This window comes from Bufo gargarizans, chromosome 9 (genome assembly GCF_014858855.1).
Source record: "Bufo gargarizans isolate SCDJY-AF-19 chromosome 9, ASM1485885v1, whole genome shotgun sequence".
NCBI lineage: Eukaryota > Metazoa > Chordata > Amphibia > Anura > Bufonidae > Bufo > Bufo gargarizans.
The window spans coordinates 2,979,906-2,991,877 of NC_058088.1; the positions used below are offsets into that span (position 1 = coordinate 2,979,906).

Below are 11,972 nucleotides of genomic sequence, written 5' to 3' on the forward strand. Positions count from 1 at the left end.
AAGTGATATCGCGATTCCACATGTGTGCTCATTTTATGGCGTAAGATGTATCTTCAATAAGCGACATTGTTATCCATTCCTTGGCTTTATCTAAATTCTGGATACTTTGTTTTAGTTAAATTCTGGATCGACCTCGATATTCTACTGCATAGTGTATGACATTTTGTCTGCTGATCCTTTATATTACCCGGGTGGCTAGCTGTCAGCACTAGTTCTAGTAATACATTGGAACACTACAGACCACTTTTGCTTTTCAATAGTGTTTTATCTATGTTTTTTATGCAATTTTTTTTATGCTATATTTTATCAGCGGTTTTATATGCTATAGGTTATTGATTATTGCATTCAGTGCTTATTAAATTGTGTATTGACATTGCTTCCAGGTGGTACCAGGTGTATGAGTGCCCATCTATACTGATATTTTTTCAAACACGATTATTGATTAAGGTGCATCAACAGTTTGGAGCACCACTCCGCGTTTAGTAAGGGGTGAGTCGTCCCACAGACACATATTTTATCTTTTGAATTAAATTGGATCTCGACTCATAGGAAGCCACTTCCAACAGGTGGTGTTGGTGAGATGGTCCTCTTTCTTGGGAAAAACTTCTTTGTATGGAGCATTGCCAATAAGTCTCCATAAAGGACTGGTCTCTTTAAGCAGATTGAGAACACTGCCCCAGCTGCTGCATACCGCAAACTTACACTGCAAAGTATGCACACAAATACAGACCCCCACTAAATATATACAGACCATCCGTATTCTTAAAAACTAATACAAACCTTGTCGAGATCCCTTAAATACAGATCACAGACCTGACCACCTGACTAAATACAGAGCTTCGAGCAGAACACACAACCCAGCTTTCCTAACTAAATACAGACCCCAGACCAGACGCCCTAACTAAATACAGACCCCAGACCAGACCCCCTAACTAAATACAGACCCCAGACCAGATGCCCTAACTAAATACAGACCCCAGACCAGACGCCCTAACTAAATACAGACCCCAGACCAGACGCCCTAACTAAATACAGACCCCAGACCAGACGCCCTAACTAAATACAGACCCCCAAATCCAGACGCCCTAACTAAATACAGACCCCTAAGCAGAATACACAACCCAGGACAAACCCACTAATCAAATACAGATCCCAAAATAAATACAGTTCCCAGACCAAACATCTTACTGACTCTTTCCAGACCCCCTAACTAAATACAGACCCCAGAGTGGAAAACGTAACCCAGACCAGCCCCCCTAATTACATACCCCAGACCCCCTAACTAAATACAGACGCCAGAGCAGAATACACAACCTAATCCTAGACCTAGACCAATGCCCCTATTATTTACAGACCCCAGACCATACCCCCTAACTAAATACAGACCCTAGAGCAGAAAACATAACTCAGACCAGCGCCCGTAACTAATTATATACCCCAGACCCCCTAACTAAATACAGACTTTAGAGCAGAATACACAACCCAGACCAAAGCCCCTATTATATACAGACCCCAGACCAGACCCCCTAACTAAATACAGACCCCAGAGCAGACCTCTTAATTAAATACAAATCTCAGGGCAGAATACATAACCCAGGCCACACCCACTAACTAAATACAGACCCCAAAATAAATACAGTTCCCTGACCAAACACCTTACTCTTTCCAGATCCCATAACTAAATAAAGACCCCAGACCACAACCCCTAACTAAATACAGACCCCAGACCAGACTCCCTAACTAAATAAAGACCCCAGACCAGAACCCCTAACTAAATACAGACCCCAGACCAGACTCCCTATCTAAACACAGACCCCAGATCAGACCCCCTAACTAAATAAACCACGGAGCAGAATACATAACCCAGCCCAGACTCACTAAATACAGACCCCAACATGCATTTCCCAGACCAAACAGCTTACTAAATCTTTCCAGACCCCCTAAATAAATACAGACCGTAAAGAAATGCAGCCTCCAGACCAGACACTTGTGGCCACTCTATTTCTCTGGTATCACTGACACATTCACCCTGTAATGATTCTATATACTGTATAATGCAGGGGCAGCAGTATGTATGGTATATATAGAGACCCCCTGTCGTGTTACATTATAGTATGTACAGCTGGAATATACACATAGCGGCCATGAGGCTACAGAATATAAAATACATATATATTGTATATGCGCTGATGAAATCAGGGGGAAATTAAACAAATGTTCTGTCCCTTCTTCTCACATCCCCGCCATCCGGTGGTGCAGGTACCGCTGTGTACTATTCTAGCACAAATGAGACATGACATGAAGGCGTTCTTGTAATGTCTGGAGATCTCATGAGACAGACACCACATATGTGCCGGGTCCAACAACATCTGGATGAGACTCTGAGCTTATTCATATATTAAACAATACAACCATTGTTTCCAAGGCCTAGGTATAAAGGTATGATGTACAATAAGGTACCTTCCATAAAGGAGGTCCAAGACAGAGGAGGCATGGTACTGTACAGGTTTACTTAGTGGCGGATATGGTTTTATACACTTCCCATGGAACATAATACTAGCTGTAACAGTTGATATAAATTTACAGTAGCTCCCTCTAGTGGTGGCTGCATGCAGTCAGAATTAAATAATTTATGAAGTTAGAAAGACCGAGCTCCTCTCTACAAATATATAATGGAATTAAATCAGCTATTAAAATTCAGACAATTGAAAAATTCAGTGATAGACATTAATAAAGGCATAGTACATTTGTCAGAGTTCTCATTGGGGTACAGCGTAACCCCCGAAGATATGTCTTTCTTTTTTATTTGCAAATGTAGGGAGTCTGAAGCAGGTTTCCATTGCCATGGGAAAATGACATTGGACATTGGACGAATGGTGGCAAATTATTGTTGGCCTAGCCCGCTAATTACCAATTTTGTTATTAACTGGAAGACATTTCAATAAAAAAAATGTGATAAAAAAGTCACCCTCCGCCTCACCCACTTTATCCAATTTCTATGTTGTTCTGAACATCCTATTTCTCAATGCATTTACACCTTACAACTGCCATAAGTACATGGATAACACTTACTGTAACCGACCATGTAATGTGTATGGCGGCCTCTTAACTCGGGGGGAAAGAAGGATCGGCTGGAAATCAAGATACCCAGTCCTTTTGTTCTCAAGGGAAATAGGCAACAACCAGAGGTTCCTGGCAGAAGCTTATTTCGTCCTCTCCATGTTGAAAATACATGCATGCACTGCCAAGCTGAGCAAGCATGTGCAGTGATGGTCAGTTCGCAGTGTTTGCCAGCGAACACATGCGGGCTGCCATCTTTAGTAAGGTAGACTCACCCGTCCGGCGATGCACAGGTGAGCCCTTACCTCTGCCTGTGCCGGTCTGAAATCAAATGCAGTCACTGGGAGCAGGCAGTTCCGAGAACAGCCTGATGAAGGCCCCCGGCGGCTGTTCTATGAACTGCCTGCTCCCGGTGACTGCACTTGATTTCAGACCGGCTCCCGGCACATTTAAGGGCTCACCTGTGTATCGCCGGACAGGTGAGTCTACCTTACTAAAGATGGCAGCCCGCATGTGTTCGCTGGCAAACATTGCGAACTCACCATCACTGTGCATGTGTATATGGGCATCAGAAGAAATAGCTTACAGCTATCTGAAGTGTATGGTCAGCTTAACCACTTCAGCCCCGCTAGGTGAAACCCCCTTCATGACCAGAGCACTTTTTACACTTCGGCACTACACTCCTTTCACCGTTTATCGCTCGGTCATGCAACTTACCACCCAAATGAATTTTACCTCCTTTTCTTCTCACTAATGGAGCTTTCATTTGGTGGTATTTTATTGCTGCTGACATTTTTACTTTTTTTGTTATTAATCAAAATGTAACGATTTTTTTGCAAAAAAATGACATTTTTCACTTTTAGCTGTAAAATTTTGCAAAAAAAACGACATCCATATATAAATTTTTCGCCAAATTTATTGTTCTACATGTCTTTGATAAAAAAAAAATGTTTGGGCAAAAAAAAAATGGTTTGGGTAAAAGTTATAGCATTTACAAACTATGGTACAAAAATGTGAATTTCCGCTTTTTGAAACAGCTCTGACTTTCTGAGCACCTGTCATGATTCCTGAGGTTCTACAATGCCCAAACAGTAGAAAACCCCCACAAATGACCCCATTTCGGAAAGTAGACACCCTAAGGTATTCGCTGATGGGCATAGTGAGTTCATAGAACTTTTTATTTTTTGTCACAAGTTAGCGGAAAATGATGATGATTTTATTTTTTTCTTTTTTTCTTACAAAGTCTCTTATTCCACTAACTTGCGACAAAAAATAAAAAAAAATAGGAACTCGCCATGCCCCTCACGGAATACCTTGGGGTGTCTTCTTTCCAAAATGGGGTCACTTGTGGCGTAGTTATACTGCCCTGGCAATTTAGGGGCCCAAATGTGTGAGAAGAACTTTGCAATCAAAATGTGTAAAAAATGACCGGTGAAATCCAAAAGGTGCACTTTGGAATATGTGCCCCTTTGCCCACCTTGGCAGCAAAAAAGTGTCACACATCTGGTATCGCCGTACTCAGGAGAAGTTGGGGAATGTGTTTTGGGGTGTCATTTTACATATACCCATGCTGGGTGAGAAAAATATCTTGGTCAAATGCCAACTTTGTATAAAAAAAATGGGAAAAGTTGTCTTTTGCCAAGATATTTCTCTCATCCAGCATGGGTATATGTAAAATGACACCCCAAAACACATTCCCCAACTTCTCCTGAGTACGGCGATACCACATGTGTGACACTTTTTTGCTGCCAAGGTGGGCAAAGGGGCACATATTCCAAAGTGCACCTTTCAGATTTTGCAGGCCATTTTTTACACATTTTGATTGCAAGGTACTTCTCACACATTTGGGCCCCTAAATTGCCAGGGCAGTATAACTACGCCACAAGTGACCCCATTTTGGAAAGAAGACACCCCAAGGTATTCCGTGAGGGGCATGGCGAGTTCCTAGAATTTTTTATTTTTTGTCACAAGTTAGCGGAAAATGATGATTTTTTTTTCTTCTCTTTTTTCCTTACAAAGTCTCATATTCCACTAACTTGCGACAAAAAATAAAAAATTCTAGGAACTCGCCATGCCCCTCACGGAATACCTTGGGGTGTCTTCTTTCCAAAATGGGGTCACTTGTGGCGTAGTTATACTGCCCTGGCAATTTAGGGGCCCAAATGTGTGAGAAGTACTTTGCAATCAAAATCTGTAAAAAATGACCGGTGAAATCCGAAAGGTGCACTTTGGAATATGTGCCCCTTTGCCCACCTTGGCATCAAAAAAGTGTCACACATCTGGTATCGCCGTACTCAGGAGAAGTTGGGGAATGTGTTTTGGGGTGTCATTTTACATATACCCATGCTGGGTGAGAGAAATATCTTGGCAAAAGACAACTTTTCCCATTTCTTTATACAAAGTTGGCATTTGACCAAGATATTTTTCTCACCCAGCATGGGTATATGTAAAATGACACCCCAAAACACATTGCCCAACTTCTCCTGAGTACGGCGATACCAGATGTGTCACACTTTTTTGCTGCCAAGGTGGGCAAAGGGGCACATATTCCAAAGTGCACCTTTCGGATTTTGCAGGGCATTTTTTACACATTTTGATTGCAAAGTTCTTCTCACACATTTGGGCCCCTAAATTGCCAGGGCAGTATAACTACCCCACAAGTGACCCCATTTTGGAAAGAAGACACCCCAAGGTATTCCGTGAGGGGCATGGCGAGTTCCTAGAATTTTTTATTTTTTGTCGCAAGTTAGTGGAATATGAGACTTTGTAAGGAAAAAAGAAAAAAAAAGAAAAATCATCATTTTCCGCTAACTTGTGACAAAAAATAAAAAATTCTAGGAACTCGCCGTGCCCCTCACGGAATACCTTGGGGTGTCTTCTTTCCAAAATGGGGTCACTTGTGGCGTAGTTATACTGCCCTGGCAATTTAGGGGCCCAAATGTGTAAGAAGTACCTTGCAATCAAAATGTGTAAAAAATGGCCTGCGAAATCCGAAAGGTGCCCCTTTGCCCACCTTGGCTGCAACAAAGTGTCACACATGTGGTATCGCCGTACTCAGGAGAAGTTGGGTAATGTGTTTTGGGGGGTCATTTTACATATACCCATGCTGGGTGAGAGAAATATCTTGGCAAAAGACAACTTTTCCCATTTTTTTATACAAAGTTGGCATTTGACCAAGATATTTTTCTCACCCAGCATGGGTATATGTAAAATGACACCCCAAAACACATTCCCCAACTTCTCCTGAGTACGGCGATACCACATGTGTGACACTTTTTTGCAGCCTAGATGCGCAAAGGGGCCCAAATTCCTTTTAGGAGGGCATTTTTAGACATTTGGATCCCAGACTTCTTCTCACACTTTCGGGCCCCTAAAAAGCCAGGGCAGTATAAATACCCCACATGTGACCCCACTTTGGAAAGAAGACACCCCAAGGTATTCAATGAGGGGCATGGAGAGTTCCTAGAATTTTTTTTTTTTTGCATAAGTTAGCGGATATTGATTTTTTTGTTTGTTTTTTTCTCACAAAGTCTCACTTTCCGCTAACTTAGGACAAAAATTTCAATCTTTCATGGACTCAATATGCCCCTCACAGAATACCTTGGGGTGTCTTCTTTCCGAAATGGGGTCACATGTGGGGTATTTATACTGCCCTGGCTTTTTAGGGGCCCTAAAGCGTGAGAAGAAGTCTGGAATATAAATGTCTAAAAATGTTTACGCATTTGGATTCCGTGAGGGGTATGGTGAGTTCATGGGAGATTTTATTTTTTGACACAAGTTAGTGGAATATGAGACTTTGTAAGAAAAAACAAAAACAAAAACAAAAACAAACAAAAAATTTCCGCTAACTTGTGCAAAAAAAAATGTCTGAATGGAGCCTTACAGGGGGGGGGTGATCAATGACAGGGGGGTGATCAATGACAGGGGGGTGATCACCCATATAGACTCCCTGATCACCCCCCTGTCATTGATCACCCCCCCTGTAAGGCTCCATTCAGACATCCGCATGATTTTTTACGGATCCATGGATCGGATCCACAGAACGCATGCGGACGTCTGAATGGAGCCTTACAGGGGGGTTATCAAAGACAGGGGGTGATCAGGGTAATCAGGGTGATCACCCCCCTGTCACTGATCACCCCCCCTGTAAGGCTCCATTCAGACATCCGCATGATTTTTTACGGATCCATGGATACATGGATCGGATCCACAGAACGCATGCGGACGTCTGAATGGAGCCTTACAGGGGGGTTATCAATGACAGGGGGTGATCAGGGTAATCAGGGTGATCACCCCCCTGTCACTGATCACCCCCCCTGTAAGGCTCCATTCAGACATCCGCATGATTTTTTACGGATCCATGGATACATGGATCGGATCCACAGAACGCATGCGGACGTCTGAATGGAGCCTTACAGGGGGGTTATCAATGACAGGGGGTGATCAGGGTAATCAGGGTGATCACCCCCCTGTCACTGATCACCCCCCCTGTAAGGCTCCATTCAGACATCCGCATGATTTTTTACGGATCCATGGATACATGGATCGGATCCACAGAACGCATGCGGACGTCTGAATGGAGCCTTACAGGGGGGTTATCAATGACAGGGGGTGATCAGGGTAATCACCCCCCTGTCACTGATCACCCCCCCCTGTAAGGCTCCATTCAGACATCCGCATGATTTTTTACGGATCCATGGATACATGGATTGGATCCACAGAACGCATGCGGACGTCTGAATGGAGCCTTACAGGGGGGTTATCAATGACAGGGGGGTGATCAGGGAGTGTATATGGGTGATCACCCGCCTGTCATTGATCACCCCCTGTAAGGCTCCATTCAGACGTCCGCATGTGTTTTGCGGATCCGATCCATGTATCCATGGATCCGTAAAAATCATGCGGACGTCTGAATGGAGCCTTACAGGGGAGTGATCAATGACAGGGGGTGATCAATGACAGGGGGTGATCAGGGAGTGTATATGGGTGATCACCCGCCTGTCATTGATCACCCCCCTGTAAGGCTCCATTCAGACGTCCGTATGCTTTTTGCGGATCCGATCCATGTATCCGTGGATCCGTAAAAATCATACGGACGTCTGAACGGAGCCTGACAGGGGGGTGATCAATGACAGGGCGGTGATCAATGACAGGGGGGTGATCATGGGTGATCAGGGGTTTATAAGGGGTTAATAAGTGACGGGGGGGGGGGGGGTGTAGTGTAGTGTGGTGTTTGGTGCTACTGTACTGACCTACCTGAGTCCTCTGGTGGTCGATCCTAACAAAAGGGACCACCAGAGGACCAGGTAGGAGGTATATTAGACGCTGTTATGAAAACAGCGTCTAATATACCTGTTAGGGGTTATAATTATAATTTGGATCTCCAGCCTGCCAGCGAGCGATCGCCGCTGGCAGGCTGGAGATCCACTCGCTTACCTTCCGTTCCTGTTCACAGGAAATCTCGGCTCTCGCGGGAGGACGCGTATATGCGTCCACCCAGAAGAGCAGGACCGCCGGCAGGACGCAATCCTGCGTACGGCGGTCCTGAGGTGGTTAATGGGCATCTGTGTTGGTCCAATGTTCATATGTGCTCGCATTGCTGAGAAAAATGATGTTTTAATATATGCAAATGAGCCTCTAGGAGCAACGGGGGCGTTACCATTACACCTAGAGGCTCCACTTCCTCTGCAACTGCTGGAGTGGAGAAGGTGCAGCAGTTGTAGAGAGAGCAGAGCCTGTAGGTGTAACGGTAACGCCCCCGTTGCTCCTAGTGGCTCATTTGCATATATTAAAACATTATTTTTCTCAGCAATGCGGGCACATATGAACATGGGACCAACACAGATGTCTTCAGCTGCTGAGCGCACATGTAACAGGTCAGCCAGTGTCATAGGGACAAAACTGCTGACAGATGGGCTTTAGGCTGACCAAGGGCACCATAGTAGCTGTATGGGCGGTCCTGGCAATGAATGTATATATTTGATGGTTGGAAATATCTAAAAATAAAAAATAAATATTTTGCCCAAAACTGATTTTGGGCAGAGTATCCCTTTACAGTGAAACTGGTTAGATGCTACGCATATTGCATAAAGATATCACAATGATTGCACATGCCTCCATGGCGTCTGTGACATTGAAAGGTACAATGCAATGTAACAACCAATTTGTCAGGGGTGCGGTAGCCGACAGCTTGTCCTACGGCTATGGAAACATCACAATCTGACAAGTGTCACCGCGTGTCGCCCCCGCTTCTTCATACGCTATTTTGCAGGGAATGTCTTCCTCTCAGACAGCACACCCTCACTGCACTCTCATTTTCTGCACTGGATTAGTTTGATGGCAGAGCAAGGGTTAATAAAGCAATCCCCTGCCGCCGAAGCAATGGAGAGGAAGAGGTAATTATATATAAGCGCATTTGTTTTAAGACACAGGCGGCTAGATAAATCGTGCTCAATTTAAAATATGCCAGGGTGGTTTCACGTTCGGGATTACTTAAAGATTTTAATCAAATCAACAATTATAATGACAAAACGACTGTGCGGTACATAGTGCTCTTCGCGAAGACGTATGAGGGCGCATGATAATGATACATTCTCTGCAGATGACGAGGTATTAAGCAGATTCAGAAGTCTTCGTGTTCAGTAATCTTATTTCTACATATGCAGATTGGGCAGCCAGTCTGGAGAAGAGGCTGATTCAGTCTTGAAATGCGTCTGACAAAGCAACTTTAATATACTTCTGACCGGCCCAATCTGTGTCATGCTAAAGGAGAGGGTAGCGCCATAGGGAAGGGATTGATCTTCTATCTGTCCACAATCGTCCCTTTATGGGGCCAGCTGGTTGAGGTCCCGGGACAATTACATGGTCCCATCTGGATGTTCTTATTACTATTCTGTTATTACCATGAACATGTTTAACTTGTACAGATCTCATAGGGTCCCATACCAAAACTTAGTATGGGCTCGACCCACTACGTGTGCCTCAAACCCCCAGATTTCTTATGCATTTACCATTTTTGTTATTAACTAGAAGACATTTCAATAAAAAAAAGTAATAATAAAAAAAGTCACCCTCACTCACTTTATCCTATTTCTATGTTGGAAAAAGTGGACAAAATGGCACTTGTTCTGAACATCTCATTTATCAATGCATTTACACCTTACAACTAGCATAAGTACATGGATACAACTCCCTATGCAGGCATATATCTGCTGCTTCACTCATACAGTTTATATAAAATTGTCTCCCTGAAGCCACCACTAGGGGGAGCTCAGTACATTGGAATTTATACAAAAACCACTGGTAAAATTCTCTTTGCACCGTGTTCCCCCTATTGGTGGCTGCAAGAAAATGCAGTGTTTATGTCAGGAACAAAAGAAAAATCTCAACGTCCACTCATTGTCCCAGGCAATGCCACTGGTCATGCTGACATGGGGCTTAATTATCGGATTAATTTGAGTAAAATATTTATAAATCTTTAAGTATTTTCCCTAATTATTTCAAGTTTTCATAAGGAGTTTTATGGTGAATTTTTACTTGTAAGGGTTTGCTTCTGCTTGACAAGAGAGGAACATTGTAGACTTTGGTTATGCAGTGCAACATATGTTGAGTACTCATTATCTTCTTCTCTTCCCGGTAGGATTCTGCTGACTGTAGTGGTCATTTTCCGCATATTAATTGTGGCCATCGTTGGCGAGACGGTCTACGAAGACGAGCAGACTATGTTCATGTGCAACACTCTTCAGCCTGGCTGCAACCAAGCCTGCTACGATCGAGCTTTCCCAATCTCCCACATCCGGTACTGGGTCTTCCAGATAATCCTTGTGTGCACACCAAGCCTCTGCTTCATTACATACTCTGTCCATCAGTCTGCAAAGCAGAGGGACCGGAGATATTCCTTTCTCTACCCCCTGCTAGAGAAGGAACTGCCACGAGAAAACAGGAGAATGAAAAATATCAATGGGATCTTAATGCAGAACCCAGACTTGTCCTCCAAGGATGAACCAGACTGCTTGGAAGTAAAAGAGATCCCGAACACTCCCAAGAAAGCAGCCAAAAGCCCCAAGGTGAAACGTCAAGAGGGCATTTCCCGCTTCTACATCATTCAGGTCTTCTTTAGGAATGCTTTAGAGATTGGGTTCCTTGCAGGACAATACTTCCTTTATGGCTTCAGTGTTCCACCCATCTTTGAGTGCGACCGCTACCCTTGCTTAAAGGAGGTGGAGTGCTATGTATCTCGGCCAACCGAGAAGACAGTCTTCCTGGTCTTCATGTTTGCCGTCAGTGGCATCTGTGTCCTTCTTAACTTAGCCGAGCTAAACCACCTTGGTTGGCGAAAGATCAAGACGGCCATGAGGGGAGTACAGGCTCGCAGGAAGTCAGTGTGCGAGGTGCGTAAAAAGGAGCCATCCACCCTGGCTCAAGTGCCAACGTTGGGGAGGACACAGTCCAGTGAGTCGGCTTATGTTTGACCGCATGTTTGGTCAATACTAGTGCTTTAGAGATCTCCTCAATGCTATAGAGAATGTAACTGGTACATGATTATGGCAGAGAACGGTGCCAGTCTTCCAACCACCAGTGGAGACCCTCAAAACTGCGTTAACAAGTCTGTCAATAATGATGGCTGCTGGCTTATCGGGGGCAGAAAAGTTTCAATTTAATGGGGAGGACGGGTGGGACACGTGTAAAGGGTGGGAGATGCAAATATGAACAATTGCTTTTTTTTTTTTTTTTTTTTTTACAATAACTACAACTGGGCCTGTACATTGATGAGTTTTGCTTAGTATTACTATATTCTGCAACTTCTCGTTTTTATAATGCCAGCCACTGACGGACTGATGATGATCGAAAGTGATATATATGTATTCTCCAGGGTGTGTATAAATATAGAAAATCTGCACTAACTTATAAGA

General features: G+C 43.9%; 1 protein-coding gene across 1 annotated transcript in view; it reads left to right on the top strand.

The window, feature by feature from the left end:
* The window catches only part of LOC122919596 (gap junction delta-2 protein-like), a 45,016-nt gene extending 33,485 nt beyond the window's left edge, over positions 1–11,531 (top strand). The window contains exon 2 of the mRNA XM_044268698.1: positions 10,700–11,531. Within this exon, the coding sequence (XP_044124633.1) occupies positions 10,700–11,531 (832 nt within the window). The remainder of the gene's footprint in view (positions 1–10,699) is intronic.
* Positions 11,532–11,972: the final 441 nt, after the last annotated feature.